At 44.9% G+C, this 19871-nt stretch overlaps 1 protein-coding gene across 1 annotated transcript in view; it reads right to left on the reverse strand.

The window, feature by feature from the left end:
- Positions 1-16623, reverse strand: part of LCP1 (lymphocyte cytosolic protein 1) — a 47624-nt gene extending 31001 nt beyond the window's left edge. Inside the window, exons 1-3 of the mRNA XM_075265496.1 lie at positions 16509-16623; positions 6366-6453; positions 5856-6019 (exon numbers count right to left, since the gene is read on the reverse strand). Of these exons, the coding sequence (XP_075121597.1) occupies positions 5856-6019; positions 6366-6429 (228 nt within the window). The 5' untranslated portion in view covers positions 6430-6453; positions 16509-16623. The remainder of the gene's footprint in view (positions 1-5855; positions 6020-6365; positions 6454-16508) is intronic.
- Between the last annotated feature and the right edge of the window lie 3248 nt (positions 16624-19871).

Below are 19871 nucleotides of genomic sequence, written 5' to 3' on the forward strand. Positions count from 1 at the left end.
AAAGTAGTGTGGATGTTGAGGCAGGTGCAGCACCAAAAAGGGTAGCTAGAGGCAGAGGCAGAGGTCAGCAGCTTAGGCGAAGCCAGGCCACACCCGGAATCTCCCAAGATGTTCCAGTTCGTACCCAGCCCCGAAAAACTCCCACCTCGAGGGCACGTTTCTCGAAGGTGTGGAGTTTTTTCAAGGAATGCGCCGAGGACAGATATAGTGTTGTCTGCACAATTTGCCTCTCGAAATTGATTAGGGGCTCTGAGAAGAGCAACCTGTCCACCACTTCAATGCGCCGTCATTTGGAATCCAAGCACTGGAATCAGTGGCAGGCAGCAACGGCAGGACAAAGGCCGCCTGCCGTTCACGCCACTGCCACTGCCTCTGCCACTGCCTCTGCCTCTGCCACTGCCACTGCTGACTGTGCTGGCGATGCACTCCAGAGGACGAGCCAGGACACCACTTCATCTGCCTCCGCCACTTTGTTGACTTCTACCTCATCCTCCCCTGGTCCTGTCTTATCTCCTTCTCCTGCACCATCAAAGGCACCATCAGGCGTTTCTTTACAACAACCCACCATCTCTCAGACATTGGAGCGGCGGCAGAAATACACTGCTAACCACCCACACGCGCAAGCCTTGAACGCCAACATCGCTAAACTGCTGGCCCAGGAGATGTTGGCGTTCCGGCTTGTTGAAACTCCCGCCTTCCTGGACCTGATGGCAACTGCGGCACCTCGCTATGCCGTCCCTAGCCGTCACTACTTCTCCCGGTGTGCCGTCCCCGCCTTGCACCAGCACGTGTCACTCAACATCAGGCGGGCCCTTAGTTCCGCGCTTTGCACAAAGGTCCACTTGACCACCGACGCGTGGACAAGTGCATGCGGACAGGGACGCTACATTTCACTGACGGCACACTGGGTGAATGTAGTTGAGGCTGGGACTGCTTCCCAAACTGGCCCGGTGTACCTCGTCTCCCCGCCTAACATTCCTGGCAGGGACACGAGAAGAACACCCCCCTCCTCCTCCTCCTCTACCGCCTCCTCCTCCGCCACCGCCTCCTCCTCCGCCACCGCCTCCTCCTCCGCTGTTAGATTGACCCCAGCTACGAGTTGGAAACGTTGCAGCACTGGCGTTGGTAGACGTCAGCAGGCTGTGCTGAAGCTGATCAGCTTGGGGGACAGACAGCACACTGCCTCCGAGGTGAGGGATGCCCTCCTCGATGAGACGGCAATATGGTTTGAGCCGCTGCACCTGGGCCCAGGCATGGTCGTTTGTGATAACGGCCGGAACCTGGTAGCAGCTCTGGAGCTTGCCGGACTCCAACATGTTCCATGCCTGGCCCACGTCTTCAACCTAGTGGTGCAACGTTTCCTAAAGAGCTACCCCAATGTTCCAGAGCTACTGGTGAAAGTGCGGCGCATGTGCGCCCACTTTCGCAAGTCGACAGTAGCCGCTGCTAGCTTAAAATCTCTCCAGCAACGCCTGCATGTGCCACAACACCGGCTTTTGTGCGACGTCCCCACACGCTGGAACTCAACGTTTCAGATGTTGAATAGAGTGGTTGAGCAGCAGAGACCTTTGATGGAATACCAGCTACAAAACCCTAGGGTGCCACAAAGTCAGCTGCCTCAGTTTCACATCCATGAGTGGCCATGGATGAGAGACCTTTGTGACATCCTACGGGTCTTTGAGGAGTCCACAAGGAGGGTGAGCTCTGAGGATGCGATGGTGAGCCTTACAATCCCGCTCTTGTGTGTTCTGAGAGAATCCCTGATTGACATCAGGGATAACTCAGATCACACAGAGGAGTTAGGGATAGCATCCGATCCGTCACAGCTGGAGAGTAGGTCCACACATCTGTCCGCTTCACTGCGTTTAATGGAGGAGGAGGAGGAGGAGGAGGAGGAAGAAGAGTTGTCCGATGATGTGATGGTGATACAGGAGGCTTCCGGGCAACTTCGAATCGTCCCATTGTTGCAGCGCGGATGGGTAGACATGGAGGATGAGGAGGAAATGGAGATTGAACTTTCCGGTGGGGCCAGAGGAGTCATGCCAACTAACACTGTGGCAGACATGGCTGAGTTCATGTTGGGGTGCTTTACAACCGACAAGCGTATTGTCAAAATCATGGAGGACAACCAGTACTGGATCTTTGCTATCCTTGACCCCCGGTATAAAAACAACATCTCGTCTTTTATTCCGGTAGAGGGGAGGGCCAATCGCATAAATGCTTGCCACAGGCAATTGGTGCAGAATATGATGGAGATGTTTCCAGCATGTGATGTTGGCGGCAGGGAGGGCAGTTCCTCCAGTAGGCAACCAAGTTCTCACCGGTCCACACAAACGAGGGGCACACTGTCTAAGGTCTGGGACACCTTGATGGCACCCCCTCGCCAAAGTGCCGCCACGGAGGGTCCTAGTGTCACCAGGCGTGAGAAGTATAGGCGCATGTTGCGGGAATACCTTTCCGACCACAGCCCTGTCCTCTCCGACCCCTCTGCGCCCTACACGTATTGGGTGTCGAAGTTGGACCTGTGGCTTGAACTTGCCCTATATGCCTTGGAGGTGCTGTCCTGTCCTGCCGCCAGCGTCCTATCTGAGAGGGTGTTCAGTGCAGCCGGTGGCATCATCACTGACAAGCGCACCCGTCTGTCAGCTGAGAGTGCCGACCGGCTCACTTTGATAAAAATGAACCACCACTGGATAGAGCCTTCATTTTTGTGCCCACCTGTGTAAAGCACCCCAACATGAAACTCCATGTCTGTACTCAACCTCTCCAATTCCTCCGCATCCTCATACTCATCCACCATAAGCGTTGCACAATTCTGCTAATACTAGGCTCCCTCCAACATGATTTCCCCCAACTCTGCTGGTTAGAGGCTCCCTCCACCCTGATTTCCACCAACTCTGCTGGTTAGAGGCTCCCTCCACCCTGCTTTCCCACAACTCTGCTGGTTAGAGGCTCCCTCCACCATGAATTTGCCCAAACTGGGCTGTTTAGAGGCTCCCTCCACCATGAATTGGTCCAAACTGGGTTTTTTAGAGGCTCCCTCCACCATGAATTGGTCCAAACTGGGCTGTTTAGAGGCTCCCTCCACCATGAATTTGCCCAAACTGGGCTGTTTAGCGGCTCCCTCCACCATTAATTGGTCCAAACTGGGCTGGTTAGAGGCTCCCTCCACCATGAATTTGCCCAAACTGGGCTGTTTAGAGGCTCCCTCCACCATGAATTTGCCCAAACTGGGCTGGTTAGAGGCTCCCTCCACCATGAATTGGTCCAAACTGGGTTTTTTAGAGGCTCCCTCCACCATGAATTTGCCCAAACTGGGCTGTTTAGAGGCTCCCTCCACCATGAATTGGTCCAAACTGGGCTGTTTAGAGGCTCCCTCCACCATTAATTGGTCCAAACTGGGCTGGTTAGAGGCTCCCTCCACCATGAATTTCCCAAAACTTGGCTGTTTAGAGGCTCCCTCCACCATTAATTGGTCCAAACTGGGCTGGTTAGAGGCTCCCTCCACCATGAATTTGCCCAAACTGGGCTGTTTAGAGGCTCCCTCCACCATGAATTGGTCCAAACTGGGTTTTTTAGAGGCTCCCTCCACCATGAATTGGTCCAAACTGGGCTGTTTAGAGGCTCCCTCCACCATGAATTTGCCCAAACTGGGCTGTTTAGCGGCTCCCTCCACCATTAATTGGTCCAAACTGGGCTGGTTAGAGGCTCCCTCCACCATGAATTGGTCCAAACTGGGTTTTTTAGAGGCTCCCTCCACCATGAATTGGTCCAAACTGGGCTGTTTAGAGGCTCCCTCCACCATGAATTTGCCCAAACTGGGCTGTTTAGCGGCTCCCTCCACCATTAATTGGTCCAAACTGGGCTGGTTAGAGGCTCCCTCCACCATGAATTTGCCCAAACTGGGCTGTTTAGAGGCTCCCTCCACCATGAATTTGCCCAAACTGGGCTGGTTAGAGGCTCCCTCCACCATGAATTGGTCCAAACTGGGGTTTTTAGAGGCTCCCTCCACCATGAATTGGTCCAAACTTGGCTGTTTAGAGGCTCCCTCCACCATGAATTGGTCCAAACTGGGGTGGTTAGAGGCTCCCTCCACCATTAATTGGTCCAAACTGGGCTGGTTAGAGGCTCCCTCCACCATTAATTGGTCCAAACTGGGCTGGTTAGAGGCTCCCTCCACCATGAATTGGTCCAAACTGGGGTTTTTAGAGGCTCCCTCCACCATGAATTGGTCCAAACTTGGCTGTTTAGAGGCTCCCTCCACCATTAATTGGTCCAAACTGGGCTGGTTAGAGGCTCCCTCCACCATGAATTGGTCCAAACTGGGTTTTTTAGAGGCTCCCTCCACCATGAATTGGTCCAAACTGGGCTGTTTAGAGGCTCCCTCCACCATGAATTTGCCCAAACTGGGCTGTTTAGCGGCTCCCTCCACCATTAATTGGTCCAAACTGGGCTGGTTAGAGGCTCCCTCCACCATGAATTTGCCCAAACTGGGCTGTTTAGAGGCTCCCTCCACCATGAATTTGCCCAAACTGGGCTGGTTAGAGGCTCCCTCCACCATGAATTGGTCCAAACTGGGGTTTTTAGAGGCTCCCTCCACCATGAATTGGTCCAAACTTGGCTGTTTAGAGGCTCCCTCCACCATGAATTGGTCCAAACTGGGGTGGTTAGAGGCTCCCTCCACCATTAATTGGTCCAAACTGGGCTGGTTAGAGGCTCCCTCCACCATTAATTGGTCCAAACTGGGCTGGTTAGAGGCTCCCTCCACCATTAATTGGTCCAAACTGGGCTGGTTAGAGGCTCCCTCCACCATGAATTTGCCCAAACTGGGCTGTTTAGAGGCTCCCTCCACCATGAATTGGTCCAAACTGGGGTGGTTAGAGGCTCCCTCCACCATTAATTGGTCCAAACTGGGCTGGTTAGAGGCTCCCTCCACCATTAATTGGTCCAAACTGGGCTGGTTAGAGGCTCCCTCCACCATTAATTGGTCCAAACTGGGCTGGTTAGAGGCTCCCTCCACCATGAATTTGCCCAAACTGGGCTGGTTAGAGGCTCCCTCCACCATGAATTGGTCCAAACTGGGGTTTTTAGAGGCTCCCTCCACCATGAATTTGCCCAAACTGGGGTGTTTAGAGGCTCCCTCCACCATGAATTTGCCCAAACTCTGCTGGTTAGAGGCTCAATCCACCCTGATTTTCAAAACAAATGTTGGTGCCAACCTCAACTTACTACAAGGGCCAAATTCACTGCTGGTGACAAGCTCTCCTCACTGCAAGTGCCAAATACACATGTTTCAAGGTGTTTTCCTACTGTCAGAGAGGTGGTATTGAGTGTGTAAAGTGTGTAGTTGTTAGGCTGTGATGTTGGGGTAATAGAGGGTCTTTGGTGTGTTAGATGCCCCCAGACATGCTTCCCCTGCTGTCCCAGTGTCATTCCAGAGGTGTTGGCATCATTTCCTGGGGTGTCATAGTGGACTTGGTGACCCTCCAGACACGGATTTGGGTTTCCCCCTTAACGAGTATCTGTTCCCCATAGACTATAATGGGGTTCGAAACCCGTTCGAACACACGAACATTGAGCGGCTGTTCGAATCGAATTTCGAACCTCGAACATTTTAGTGTTCGCTCATCTCTACTTGGCACCAATACTAAGAAAATATGGCATAATGCCCAGCAGTGTGATAAACAAGGATTATAGGATAATAATTTGGTACATAAGTGGCTTCATCTAATATAAGTGATGTTTACACAGTCGAGTCAATCTGCTGAGCCATGTCAGAAGATGGTGTGCTGTATACCTTAGATCAATGATAACAGGAGTATGTATACTTTTCTAGGGATCCAGGGTGAACTTACTGTGAGAAATTCATCAAAACTGATCTTCCCATCTCTGTTGCTGTCACCTGTTTCCATCAGATTTTGGATGATCTCTCTTAGTCTATACCCAGGAAGGGGCAAGTTAGCAGCTTTGAACAAGTCATTTAATTCATTAGGACTTATGTAACCATTTCCATCGGTATCTAAAAAAGAGAAAACACAGATGTTACTAGGGATTGTAAGCAATGGGCAATGGAGGGGGGTATATTTATTTCTAGGGGATTAATAAATTAAGCATAATGTGATATAATCTTGGTTTACTATGTAAAGAACTTTGACATTAATCAGTGACTCTGACATACTATATCACCAACTCATAATTTATTTTAAAATTTTTTTTAAAAATTTTCTATTGACCTTTAAAACACAAAAAAAGCAAATCATGTTTTAGGTGGACTCCTATTTCAGGTGTTGGCTTAAGCTCGGTGTTGGGGTAGAGAAGATATTCTGAAGTTTTCCTGCTCATAAATTTTTGAAGAAATATCTTACCAATCTTGCTAAATGCGTCCCTGAGCTCCTCCATTTCCTCATCTGTGATTGGTCGAGATGCCATGATGTCCTTTTATTCAGTTCTTCCCTAGATATAATACATGACGGTTATATGTTTCATGTAATAACTAAGCATAATGGGTCACGTTTTAGCACTATGTCTTTGCAGCATTAGGATCTTGGCTTAACATACAAACAAGAACAACATCATGTTGCTGTGCTAGCTTCTTCTGGATACACCCACTCTCTCTGTACAGCACTGCACTATATGTTGGTGTGATGTAAGCAACATAAGTAAATAATAAAAAAAAATTAAAATTAGTTTGAGAAGGGAACTAAAATATAGACTGGGTTCACAGTTTTGGCATATTTCTGGACAGCAGCATCTATAGCGCTGTATCGTAAAGGATTATCTTATCTTATTGTGAGAGCGGTGAGGAATGCCCCTCAGTACTCATCTATGGACAAGTACTATCAGGAGGGGAGGGGGCTTTCCTCACCGCTCTCACAGTACAGCGCTATAGACGCTACTGTGAAGAAAGAGTGACTGTCAGTAACACCCTTCTGACAGTGAAGAGCTACGGTACCGGCACAGAATGTGAAAGCCAACAGTGCAATGAATTCAGCGCACTGTCGGCTTTCTAGCGGTATATAAAACGGCATGTGCCCCAAGTGGTGAAAGGTCCTCTTTAAAAAATAAATAAATAACAGTATTAATGGTTAGTTTTTTCAATTACAGGGTAACTAAACTTTTGTACAATATTTGGCAGTGTCATTAATAAATTTTGTAATATATTTTATTATCATATTTTGGCTCCCTTCTGTAATTTTTTTTGCACTTCTCTATTGAGAGCTATCCTCTGCTTCTCACTGTGTACTGGCTTGTGTGAAAATAAGAAAAAATGAGGATAGGTAGTTATTAGAGATGAGCGAACACTAAAATGTTCGAGGTTCGAAATTCGATTCGAACAGCCGCTCACTGTTCGAGTGTTCGAATGGGTTTCGAACCCCATTATAGTCTATGGGGAACATAAACTTGTTAAGGGGGAAACCCAAATTCGTGTCTGGAGGGTCACCAAGTCCACTATGACACCCCAGGAAATGATACCAACACCCTGGAATGACACTGGGACAGCAGGGGAAGCATGTCTGGGGGCATAAAAGTCACTTTATTTCATGGAAATCCCTGTCAGTTTGCGATTTTTGCAAGCTAACTTTTCCCCATAGAAATGCATTGGCCAGTGCTGATTGGCCAGAGTACGGAACTCGACCAATCAGCGCTGGCTCTGCTGGAGGAGGCGGAGTCTAAGATCGCTCCACACCAGTCTCCATTCAGGTCCGACCTTAGACTCCGCCTCCTCCGGCAGAGCCAGCGCTGATTGGCCGAAGGCTGGCCAATGCATTCCTATGCGAATGCAGAGACTTAGCAGTGCTGAGTCAGTTTTGCTCAACTACACATCTGATGCACACTCGGCCCTGCTACATCAGATGTAGCAATCTGATGTAGCAGAGCGGAGGGTGCACTAGAACCCCTGTGCAAACTCAGTTCACGCTAATAGAATGCATTGGCCAGCGCTGATTGGCCAATGCATTCTATTAGCCCGATGAAGTAGAGCTGAATGTGTGTGCTAAGCACACACATTCAGCACTGCTTCATCACGCCAATACAATGCATTAGCCAGTGCTGATTGGCCAGAGTACGGAATTCGGCCAATCAGCGCTGGCCAATGCATTCTATTAGCCCGATGAAGTAGAGCTGAATGTGTGTGCTAAGCACACACATTCAGCACTGCTTCATCACGCCAATACAATGCATTAGCCAGTGCTGATTGGCCAGAGTATGGAATTCGGCCAATCAGCGCTGGCCAATGCATTCTATTAGCCCGATGAAGTAGAGCTGAATGTGTGTGCTAAGCACACACATTCAGCACTGCTTCATCACGCCAATACAATGCATTAGCCAGTGCTGATTGGCCAGAGTACGGAATTCGGCCAATCAGCGCTGGCCAATGCATTCTATTAGCCCGATGAAGTAGAGCTGAATGTGTGTGCTAAGCACACACATTCAGCACTGCTTCATCACGCCAATACAATGCATTAGCCAGTGCTGATTGGCCAGAGTACGGAATTCGGCCAATCAGCGCTGGCCAATGCATTCTATTAGCCCGATGAAGTAGAGCTGAATGTGTGTGCTAAGCACACACATTCAGCACTGCTTCATCACGCCAATACAATGCATTAGCCAGTGCTGATTGGCCAGAGTATGGAATTCGGCCAATCAGCGCTGGCTCTGCTGGAGGAGGCGGAGTCTAAGATCGCTCCACACCAGTCTCCATTCAGGTCCGACCTTAGACTCCGCCTCCTCCAGCAGAGCCAGCGCTGATTGGCCAGAGTACGGAATTCGGCCAATCAGCACTGGCTAATGCATTGTATTGGCGTGATGAAGCAGTGCTGAATGTGTGTGCTTAGCACACACATTCAGCTCTACTTCATCGGGCTAATAGAATGCTTTGGCCAGCGCTGATTGGCTGAATTCCGTACTCTGGCCAATCAGCACTGGCTAATGCATTGTATTGGCGTGATGAAGCAGTGCTGAATGTGTGTGCTTAGCACACACATTCAGCTCTACTTCATCGGGCTAATAGAATGCATTGGCCAGCGCTGATTGGCCGAATTCCGTACTCTGGCCAATCAGCACTGGCTAATGCATTGTATTGGCGTGATGAAGCAGTGCTGAATGTGTGTGCTTAGCACACACATTCAGCTCTACTTCATCGGGCTAATAGAATGCATTGGCCAGCGCTGATTGGCCGAATTCCGTACTCTGGCCAATCAGCACTGGCTAATGCATAGTATTGGCGTGATGAAGCAGTGCTGAATGAGTGTGCTTAGCACACACATTCAGCTCTACTTCATCGGGCTAATAGAATGCATTGGCCAATCAGCGCTGGCCAATGCATTCTATTAGCGTGAACTGAGTTTGCACAGGGGTTCTAGTGCACCCTCGGCTCTGCTACATCAGATTGCTACATCTGATGTAGCAGTGCCGAGTGTGCATCAGATGTGTAGTTGAGCAAAACTGACTCAGCACTGCTAAGTCTCTGCATTCGCATAGGAATGCATTGGCCAGCCTTCGGCCAATCAGCGCTGGCTCTGCCGGAGGAGGCGGAGTCTAAGGTCGGACCTGAATGGAGACTGGTGTGGAGCGATCTTAGACTCCGCCTTCTCCAGCAGAGCCAGCGCTGATTGGTCGAGTTCCGTACTCTGGCCAATCAGCGCTGGCCAATGCATTCTATTAGCCCGATGAAGTAGAGCTGAATGTGTGTGCTTAGCACACACATTCAGCTCTACTTCATCAGGCTAATAGAATACATTGGCCAATCAGCGCTGGCCAATGCATTCTATTAGCTTGATGAAGCAGAGTGTGCACAAGGGTTCAAGCGCACCCTCGGCTCTGATGTAGCAGAGCTGAGGGTGCACAAGGGTTCAAGTGCACCCTCGGCTCTCCTACATCAGAGCCGAGGGTGCGCTTGAACCCTTGTGCAGCCTCGGCTCTGCTACATCAGAGCCGAGGGTGCGCTTGAACCCTTGTGCACACTCTGCTTCATCAAGCTAATAGAATGCATTGGCCAGCACTGATTGGCCAGAGTACGGAATTCGGCCAATCAGCGCTGGCCAATGCATCCCTATGGGAAAAAGTTTATCTCACAAAAATCACAATTACACACCCGATAGAGCCCCAAAAAGTTATTTTTAATAACATTCCCCCCTAAATAAAGGTTATCCCTAGCTATCCCTGCCTGTACAGCTATCCCTGTCTCATAGTCACAAAGTTCACATTCTCATATGACCCGGATTTGAAATCCACTATTCGTCTAAAATGGAGGTCACCTGATTTCGGCAGCCAATGACTTTTTCCAATTTTTTTCAATGCCCCCGGTGTCGTAGTTCCTGTCCCACCTCCCCTGCGCTGTTATTGGTGCAAAAAAGGCGCCAGGGAAGGTGGGAGGGGAATCGAATTTTGGCGCACTTTACCACGCGGTGTTCGATTCGATTCGAACATGGCGAACACCCTGATATCCGATCGAACATGTGTTCGATAGAACACTGTTCGCTCATCTCTATTAGTTATATCTTGGGCATTATAAAACATAGAAACTTGCATACATAAATGTCCCAATACCGACTGTGTTTTCAACCAATAATATCTCTGGAAATAATAAGTAGAACTGCGACCTTAGTGTCATATGAAAGCTGAGAATCTCCATTTCCATATGAATAGGCTTGTGTTTTTGCTAAGAGATTGAAAGAACTACAAAAAAGAACATGACAACATATACTTTATATCGTGGCTGTTTTAACATACACTACACCTAAAACCTAAAACCTGGGCTGATCTTATTTATATGCTAACAGGAAAACCACTAAACCCTTTTCCTGACAATGCTTTGTTTCCTGCATGTAACTGTGCTGTAAAGACTGCAGATATCATTTTTGTAGTATTGGTTAATGTGGTGATAACATATATCTTCAATATAATAAAACACTAAGGCTAAAATTGGCAAGCTGCATTTTTTTAAAAACACATGTTTTTTTTTAAAAAATGCCGCTTTTCCGCTGCTGTCTTTTTTCTGCAATGTGTAGACAAGATTAGCCAGAATCTCATTCACTTTGCTGGTTTTGTAAAATGCAACGTTTTTTTTTTCTGACGCGATTCCACAGCAGATAACAGCATTATGATTCTCTACATTGTGGGGCTATAGCCTAAGTGTAGGTCATGTTTATGCAAACAGTTGATAGGTTGATAGGTTGTGTGCCTATGTGGCAGAAACTGCATAGCAGAAAAAACACGCCCGTGTGTGGCTACCAACGACATTTGCCCGTATTATATATTGTGTGTTCATTGGGATCTGCATGTGGGCAAGGTTTCATCTGCAAGTTGCTGCTGTCACACTGGAATGGACCTTTATGGGAAACGGATGCCTTGGAAGTGATTGTGTTATTACTGAAAATCCACTCAGCAGCCTTAACATTAAAACCACTAATGGGTAAAATGAATAACAGTTACTGCAGCTCTCCAGTGTAACCCAGTAGGCTGCAACCATCCTGTACCTAGATACAGGGAAGATCAGCAGAAAAAAAGTAATGTTAAAATTCCCCAAAAAATCTTCTTTTTGCTATTTTGCCCTAAGGCAAACTAAGACCAGTTTACCATCTATATACGGTATATTCAGTTGTGTGCAATACCTAATATATACAATACAAAGTCTAATGTAATCTCTTTTATTACATCATTATATATTCAGAAACATACTGATAGGGAATTTAGATTGTGAGCCCTATATGGGACAATGTTGACAATATCTTTAAAGTGCTGAGAAATATGATGGAGCTACATAAGTAAGTAAAAAAAATTATAAATTAATTAGTAATAAAATTCCAAAATTGCCTGGAGTGTATTTTTAAAAGAAGTATTCTTTATTACTTGGCTGAATAATAACAGCTCAATTTTGCTATATATCCCCCAGAACCAGAGGTGAACAGACTAAAACAGAAGCAACGTCATACAAGAATCCAAGACAAGAGTCAAGACAGGTAGCAGAAGCCCAAAGGCCACAGGTATCAGAGGTATATAGCAGGAGACATAAAGCCACTGGTATCAGAGGTATATAGCAGAAAGCCCAGGTATCAGAGGTATATAGCAGAAAGCCCAGGTATCAGAGGTATATAGCAGAAAGCCCAGGTATCAGAGGTATATAGCAGAAAGCGGAGGTATGAGAGGTATATTGCAGGAGGCCCAGGTAGCAGAGGTATATTGCAAGAGGCATAAAGCCACTGGTATCAGAGGTGCATAGCAAAGAGACCAGGGCCAAATCTGAATTAGAGGTATAGAGCAGAAAGACCAGAGCCAGGTATCAAAAGGTATATTGTAGGAGGCACAATGCCAAAGGTATCAATGGTATATTGAAAGAGGCACATGAAACCATAAAAGGCAGAAATAGTGTAATAAATGTGTCCCATAGACTTATACAGATAAATACATACACAGGGAAAGACAGGAGGAAGTCAGCAGTTGCAAAGACTAAAGAGACAGGAGAAGGAACAAAACACAGAGGTAGCAAGTAAGCAACGCCTGCTAAGAAAGCCAGTATATTGGTGAACAAAGAGAGCGGACATTACACCATTATTTGCATACAATGTTTAATGGATAGGAATAGTATCACAATCCTAGATTCATTCCTTCTTCTCTAATGGTGTATAGTCATTTCCTATTCAACTTCTCAGTCCTGCTTCTGCACTGGTCTTTCCCTCACTAGAACCAACGCTGCTTCCCCTTTTTAGTTCTGCTTTTATTCTGACTCACAAAAATGAACGGTTTCAGTCTGTCGTACATTTCTATATACTATTTTGCTTGTTCGTCTACTTGTCCCTGGTCTATTTCTTAAAGCAATAGGTCTACAGCAATGTCTTCTCCTTTTGCAGATGACATCCATTCTTGAGTTTTCAGCACTCATGGGCATCCCAATCTGATCAGGTACCTTCAGTCTAGGCAGCTATTTCTTTTTAATTCAGCCGCTTAGCACTGATACATTAAAAAATAATATTTAATCACCCTAATTGTAATGGCATATACATTTCTTTATTACAGTGTATTTTTTTGACATTTTCTATTTTCACATATTGATGGTTACTTTGAGATTAAAGGGGTTGTCTGAGACATTTATTAACTTGTCTAGATGCTGCAAGTGTTGCCAAAAAGTGTTTTAGGCTAAGGCCCCACATACCGAGCCACAACCAAAAAACACAAAGAAATGAGTCCACCATTGAGGCCCTTGATCAACAACCTGTACATAGTAGCCACTGCTGGAAAGGGAGCACCAAGGGAGAGGTGAGTATATTTTTTTTCAGTTTCACATGCCGCATATATACAAGTTTAACAAAAAAGTCTCAGACAAGCCTTGTAATCCCTAAAGAATATGTAGACTTTTCTCATACATCATTATTACAAATTTGTTTGCAAAAACTTATATTTATTAAATATGTGAAAAATATAAAACTATAAAACCAATTACTGTACTAAATGTCTACATTGTTACTATAAAGGTTGATGATGCGAAAAGATTTAGAATCTTGGGGGGTTGTGCCTTAGCCATCAGATGCCCGTTTTTAGAACACATTCATTAAAATGGGACTATATACATGTCCGTTTTTTTCACAGAACCTTAAAAATGGCTGCCACATCCATTGTATCCACTTTTCACAACCATTTTTCAGTACAGTTGTGAAAATGTAGCCTTAGAGAAGAACCCCATCGTGATACTGCTCCAGGTTGAATTCCTGCTCGATTACCCCATGTCCCCAGAAGAATGAATTGTTCTTACAGCAGCTTCTAAATAAGAGGATAGAAGTAGCCTTGCCGGGATACAGTAGGAACTTGAAAGGTTACCACAAGTAGACAGGGGCACTGTAAAGCCAGGTTCACACAAGGTTTTTTTGTTAGGATTTGGACACGGAATCCACGTTGGACACGGAATCCACGTAAAATCTGGCTCCAAAAACTGCCTCCTATTGGATTCAATGGGTTCCTTTTTCCGCGAGCAGTTTGTTCCTGCTCGCGGAAAAAAGGAGCGACTTGCCCTTTCTTGAGGCGGATTCTGACACCTCCCTCCCGACTAGGCCCATTCCTTTGGGCCTAGTCCGGCGCTGAATGCTGTTTTTTGTACTGAATTGTGAGGCGACCTCCGCTTAAGCCTGCCACCAGTTTTCCTGAGCAATCATTTTTCTGCTAATTTCAGCACGCAATAGACTTTTTACTGTCATTTGGGTGGTCCTATGATGTCTGCTCCACCCACCTGACAGTAGAAACTAAAATTGGCATATTTAATGCAGAATATAACAATCTCTGGAGCAGTGAAGAATTGAAGAAAAGTGAAATTTTGCTATTAAATGTGAGAAGATGTAACACACAAGAGTATACCACATGGCGCAGATCTTTTGCTAAACTTTCCATCCCTGTGAAGTGTGTTGTTTCCATATTTTATGGAATATGGGATGGAAATCCATGCAAACACGGGGAGAATATACAAACTCCTTGCTGATGGTTTTTTGCCTTTGGTGGGATTTGAACACCAGAAATCCAGCACTGCAAGGCTGCAGTGCTAACCACTGAGCCACTGTGTGGCTCCTAAGTGTTGTTTCCTTTTTTTTTTAGATTTATGCACACCACGTTCAGATAAATAATTCAACCACAGACATTTCTGCAACAAATCTGCCATGTCTGATACTTTACTATTCAGATTCATAACATGTGATGTGCTGTATTCTTACATTATTTTTCAATGGACAGAAGGAATGATGTCAGAACACCTATAAAATGGCCTGACAAATACCACTTAATGTTCAGAGTCTCAACATGATGCTCCAATTCAGAATTTAAAACAAAGCCTGCCAAAAGTCAATGTGCTACTTATAGTGGTTCCTTTCATTTTTCATTGCGGCCATTTAGCTCTCTTGGACACCAGGACTCAGGACTGACAACTACAAGGGGCATAGCTATAGAGGGTGCAGTGGCAGCTGAAATAACTGAGCTCCAATGGTCCCTCTACCACATAGCATATAATAATATTCTAAATTGCACAAGGTAGGTAGGGGCCCCATCATAGACTGGGGCCTAGAAGCATCAGTTTATGTCTGTGACTGCCACCCACAAAACACCTAAAATTCCATATTTGCATGGCTAATTGTAGCACTAAGGGTGTGATCACATGTAGGGATTTGAGGCTGATTTGGTGCAAACTCTGCCCCCAAATCATCAGCAGATTCCGCCCAAATTCTGTCTCCCATTGTTCTTCTCAATCTAGCCATGGAGTGCTGGAGACTCCCCCTAGTTAGGACCATTCATCTGGGCCAGATCAGTGGTGGAAAGCCCCAAAGTAATGCCAATACTCTACATCTGCAGTACAGGGAATATGTCTTGACCCAGGTATTGGCTGAAGACTAACCAAACACCTTAAATAATATGTCAGGCATTACCATGTGCACGGACCATCTATGGTGATGCATGGAGAAGTTACAAATCTCTATCACAAACTGCTAGGGTTTTTTTTTTTGTTAAGCACTGTATTCTTACCAAGATGCAATAGAACACCTAGAAAACATGAACATGACCCCTTTTTGGAATCCATGACAAAAAAAAAAAACATCTTTTCCTATTTTAAATGGGTGCCATATGAAATATATATACCTCATTATAGGATTATACCTTCTTAGTTGTATATGTGGTTTGTGAATTTTTTGGGGGTGTGGTTTTTGGCAATTTTTTTTTTTTTTTTTTAATTCAGATGGCTTTTACCTATTGACCATGTTGATAGTTCTCTTATACAGTAATAAGAAACAATGAAGCAATAAATTGTAGTAATAAAATGACTTGCATTCATGCCATTTTTACTAATATTAATCTAACAGTCACTTAAACAGATTTTCATCAATTATAACTAATGAAAGGATTGACCCTGACCTGAGAATATTGGAGATACCACTAAATTGCCAGAAAAAAATTAATATTTTGTATTAAGAACTATATATTTTATAAATCATTTTAAAAAATATTTAAATTGATTTTCTTATTACAAAACATTCCAAATGTTTCCAACATTGAAGCCATACAGGAAACAGTATATATATAATTTCAATTCAACAAAGCAGCAATGAATAGTCAGTATCACGTCTACAATTACTAGTCCGCAAATGACCACATTTTCCACTATAGTTCACCATGTGGCCGTATAGTTTTAGGAGTTGGCTTTCACCTCTCAGTCTCAATAAAAGCTTAGACATTCAGCTTTACATTTCAATCCCAAGGCTTTAGCTATATCAATAGACTTTATAAGATCAATGTTCATTTTATGGGATTTGTAAAAGGTTTTAAGATTATTTTCCTCTCCGATCACTGTTTGCGCTGACCACAGACTTCCTGTGCCATTGTACAGCTCAAGGCTCTTACAGCTCACTAGTAGCACTAGCAGGGTGGCACAATTGGCAATCCACCCTTAGACTTTAGCTTATAATAAATTAATGCATCCAAAAAATATTAATTTGTGGATGGACATTTCACAAAACACTGTAAAGAAACTCTTGCCTTACCTGCTTCAATATGTGGCTTGTCACGGCCAAAGCAACAGAGATATCTTTAAAGAAGTTTGGTTCACCCAAATACGCCAGCAAAGCTTTATTTTGTGGTTAGTAGAAGGAAGTGACTGACATGTGAAATTATGACTTTATAAGGAAATGTCAGCCGTTTTAACCCTTCCTCTATTTCCAGAACCACCTGATTAGTCAAAATGATTTTAACACTGTTACCCACTTCCTAGACTGTTGAGTAGCGTGCTTTAGCAATGCTAGGTGTCTCTTACATTGCATTGCTCAGTCTCATTTTACAGAGTGAAAATCCTCTTATGTATTGCAGGAACCATTGCAAGGTTAGAATGTCCCTTCACGGTATCAGAGAATTCCCTGATGGGACCAGGTTTTTCTCCAGACCAAAGAAGGTATCAAAGTGATAGTAACACTTCATACAATGCAATAAGCGATCAGTATATATATGACAATAAACACTGCAATACACATCATATGATCACAATAAGATTGCTGGCATTATCACTCCTGGAGCCTCGTAAAAGTTGACCGAGGCGCCATTTTCCCCTCATTTGGGGTAGATCACTGTGGCTCTATGAAGCTTCTAATAGAAGTGCTGCAATTTTGCAATGCATAGCAATGCATTAACATTGCTATGCATTGTATTAGTGATCAGAACACCTGGGGTTCAAGACCACTAGGAGGTCTAAAAGTGACAGTAAAAAAAATAAATACAAAAGAAGTAAAAATTCAAGTCATCCCCCCCCCTCCCCTTTCCCCAAAATACATATAAAATATAGTGAAACACCTATACAGTAGGTGTCCCTGTGTTAAAAAGTGCTCAGTCTGCAAACTTATAAAAATAATTTTCCTGTACAGTAAATGGCATAGAGGGGGAAAAAACAATGGTGCAGAATCTCTGTTTTTTTCCGTGTTTCCTCTCTGAGAAAAAATTGAACAAAAAGAAGTCAATACAATAGACAGTCCCCAAAATAGTATAATTGAAAAGTACTTCCTAACCTACAAGAAAGATGCTTTATATATCTCCATACACAGACATAAAAAAGTAAAAATATAAAAGTTACAGGAGTCAGAATATGGCGACTCCAAGAAATGTTTTTGTTTTGCAAAGTTTTGCACTTTTTAAGGGGTTAAAATGTAAAAAAAAAAAAAAAAAACATATATATTTGGTATTGCTGGAATCATAGTTTTTCAACTGTTATAGGAATCTGCCCATGTGATTCCGGGATTGAATCCTGACTGCATCTGAGGTAAGTATAGCAAACCAGGCAGGACCTGTAGAAGCTGAGCACAGGCACCCGTGGTAACTGAGCTATTACTACATTTTGACATTTTACCTTGAGCAGTTAACAGCGTTATGTGCCACAAACAATGCTGAAAAAATAAATATGTAGCCCAAGAAAACAAGTTAGGGTGTGTTCACACGGCGGAATTTGGTTTCCGCCGTGTAAACTTCCACGCAGCATCCCGCTCCAAATTAGGCCCAAATGAATGGGCCTAAACTGGAGCGTGTCTCGAGCCACGGAATCCATGGCAAGATAGGGAATGTTGCATCTTTTTTCCACTACTAGCTAGTGGGAAAAAAAGCGAGCGGCTCCCATTGAAGTCAATGAGAGCTGTTTAGGCAGGCGGCATTTGAGGCGGATTCCATGAACATACCCTTAAACCTACATTTAGTCCTTTAGAGGTTAACACTTTTCTGCAGTCATCTTATTTTCATAGGCAGAATTGCAATGATGGGTAACACCACATGGTAAGGACAAATGTTCAGGTATTGTTGCTGCAATTTTTTAAGCCAAAACCAAGAGTGGATAATGGGTAAGAACCTAAAAAGGACATGTGGTATTTCTATTTTTTCAATCCATTTCTGGTTTTGGCTTCAAAAATCACATTAAAAACCCTAAATTTATGTCCTTACCCACATACAGATAAGGATCACACCATTCACAACAAGTGATGGTCACATCTCATCTCTTCCCCCTTCCTGCATAATGACCTCTGCTGGATCACACAACAGAGTCTAGAACACTCTGGTAAAAGTCAACTGGGCAGATAAACTAATACTTTCTAGATTTAAAACTGTTCCAGATTTGTTAAAGGCTAGGCTAGGTTCACATCTGTGTCCATGCTTCCATTTGGGGGTCCACTTGGAGCCCCCCTCCCAAACAGAAGCCTAATCTACTTTAAAAAAGTGGTTACCAGCAGAAATCCGAGGACCCCATAGACTATAATGGAGTCCGCGTAGTTTCCACTCAGTTTCCGCCCGAAAAGGGCGAAAAATATGGAGAGAAAAGCGCTACTTGCAGCGCTTTTCTCTGCACATTTTTCAAGAGGAATCCCCATATGGAGGCAAATGTTGGTGTGAACCCAGACTTATACTGTTTGAAAATCTGGTGCACTTCTAGACTGTCTAGTCTTTTTACCGACAAAAAAAAATGCACCAAAAGTTGGCATATTTTGTGTCGCATAGTGTTGTATATGAAGCCCCAGTCCGTACTTCATAAGCCGCAAAAGCTGTTAAAAAGTATCTGAAACAATTAGAAAAAGTGGGGTAAAGCATGTATGCCAGGTTTATTTTTACACAAATTACATCAGAACTTAGGCACCTTCTCATTTGTGTATCTGCCCCAGAGAGTGAATTCCTATGGTCTATGTCACTGCTATAAAGAATAGCTTTATATGCAGAGACATCAACCTGTGAGAGCGCTTAAAGAGGACCTTTCACCACTTTTGGGCACAGGCAGTGTTATATACTGCTGGAAAGCTGACAGTGCGCTGAATTCAGCGCACTGTCGGCTTTCCCGATCCATGCCCGGTGTAAAGAGCTTACGGTGCCGGTACCGTAGTGCTCTATGGTCAGAAGGGCGTTTCTGACCATTAGCCAGGAACGTCCTTCTGCCTCGCGGCGCCTATCGCGCTGTGCTGTGGAGTGGAGAGGAACGCCCCCTCCCTCCGCTCACAGTGCTCATCCATAGACAAGTTCCTCCCCGCTCCACAGCACAGCGCGATAGGCGCGGCGAGGCAGAAGGACGTTCCTGGCTAATAGTCAGAAACGCCCTTCTGACCATAGAGCACTACGGTACCGGCACCGTAAGCTCTTTACACCGGGCACGGATCGGGAAAGCCAACAGTGCGCTGAATTCAGCGCACTGTCAGCTTTCCAGCAGTATATAACACTGCCTGTGCCCAAAAGTGGTGAAAGGTCCTCTTTAAATAGGACCTTTCATGTCCTCATGAATATGTGGAAAGCAGAAAGCACTAGAACGCCTTGCATTGTCGGCTTTCCCGGTATGTGCCCTAAGGACCCCTTCACACGGCATACGCACGCTGCTCATTTAGACCCGTACACAT

Source organism: Leptodactylus fuscus, chromosome 2 (assembly GCF_031893055.1).
Source record: "Leptodactylus fuscus isolate aLepFus1 chromosome 2, aLepFus1.hap2, whole genome shotgun sequence".
In the NCBI taxonomy this organism is placed as follows: domain Eukaryota; kingdom Metazoa; phylum Chordata; class Amphibia; order Anura; family Leptodactylidae; genus Leptodactylus; species Leptodactylus fuscus.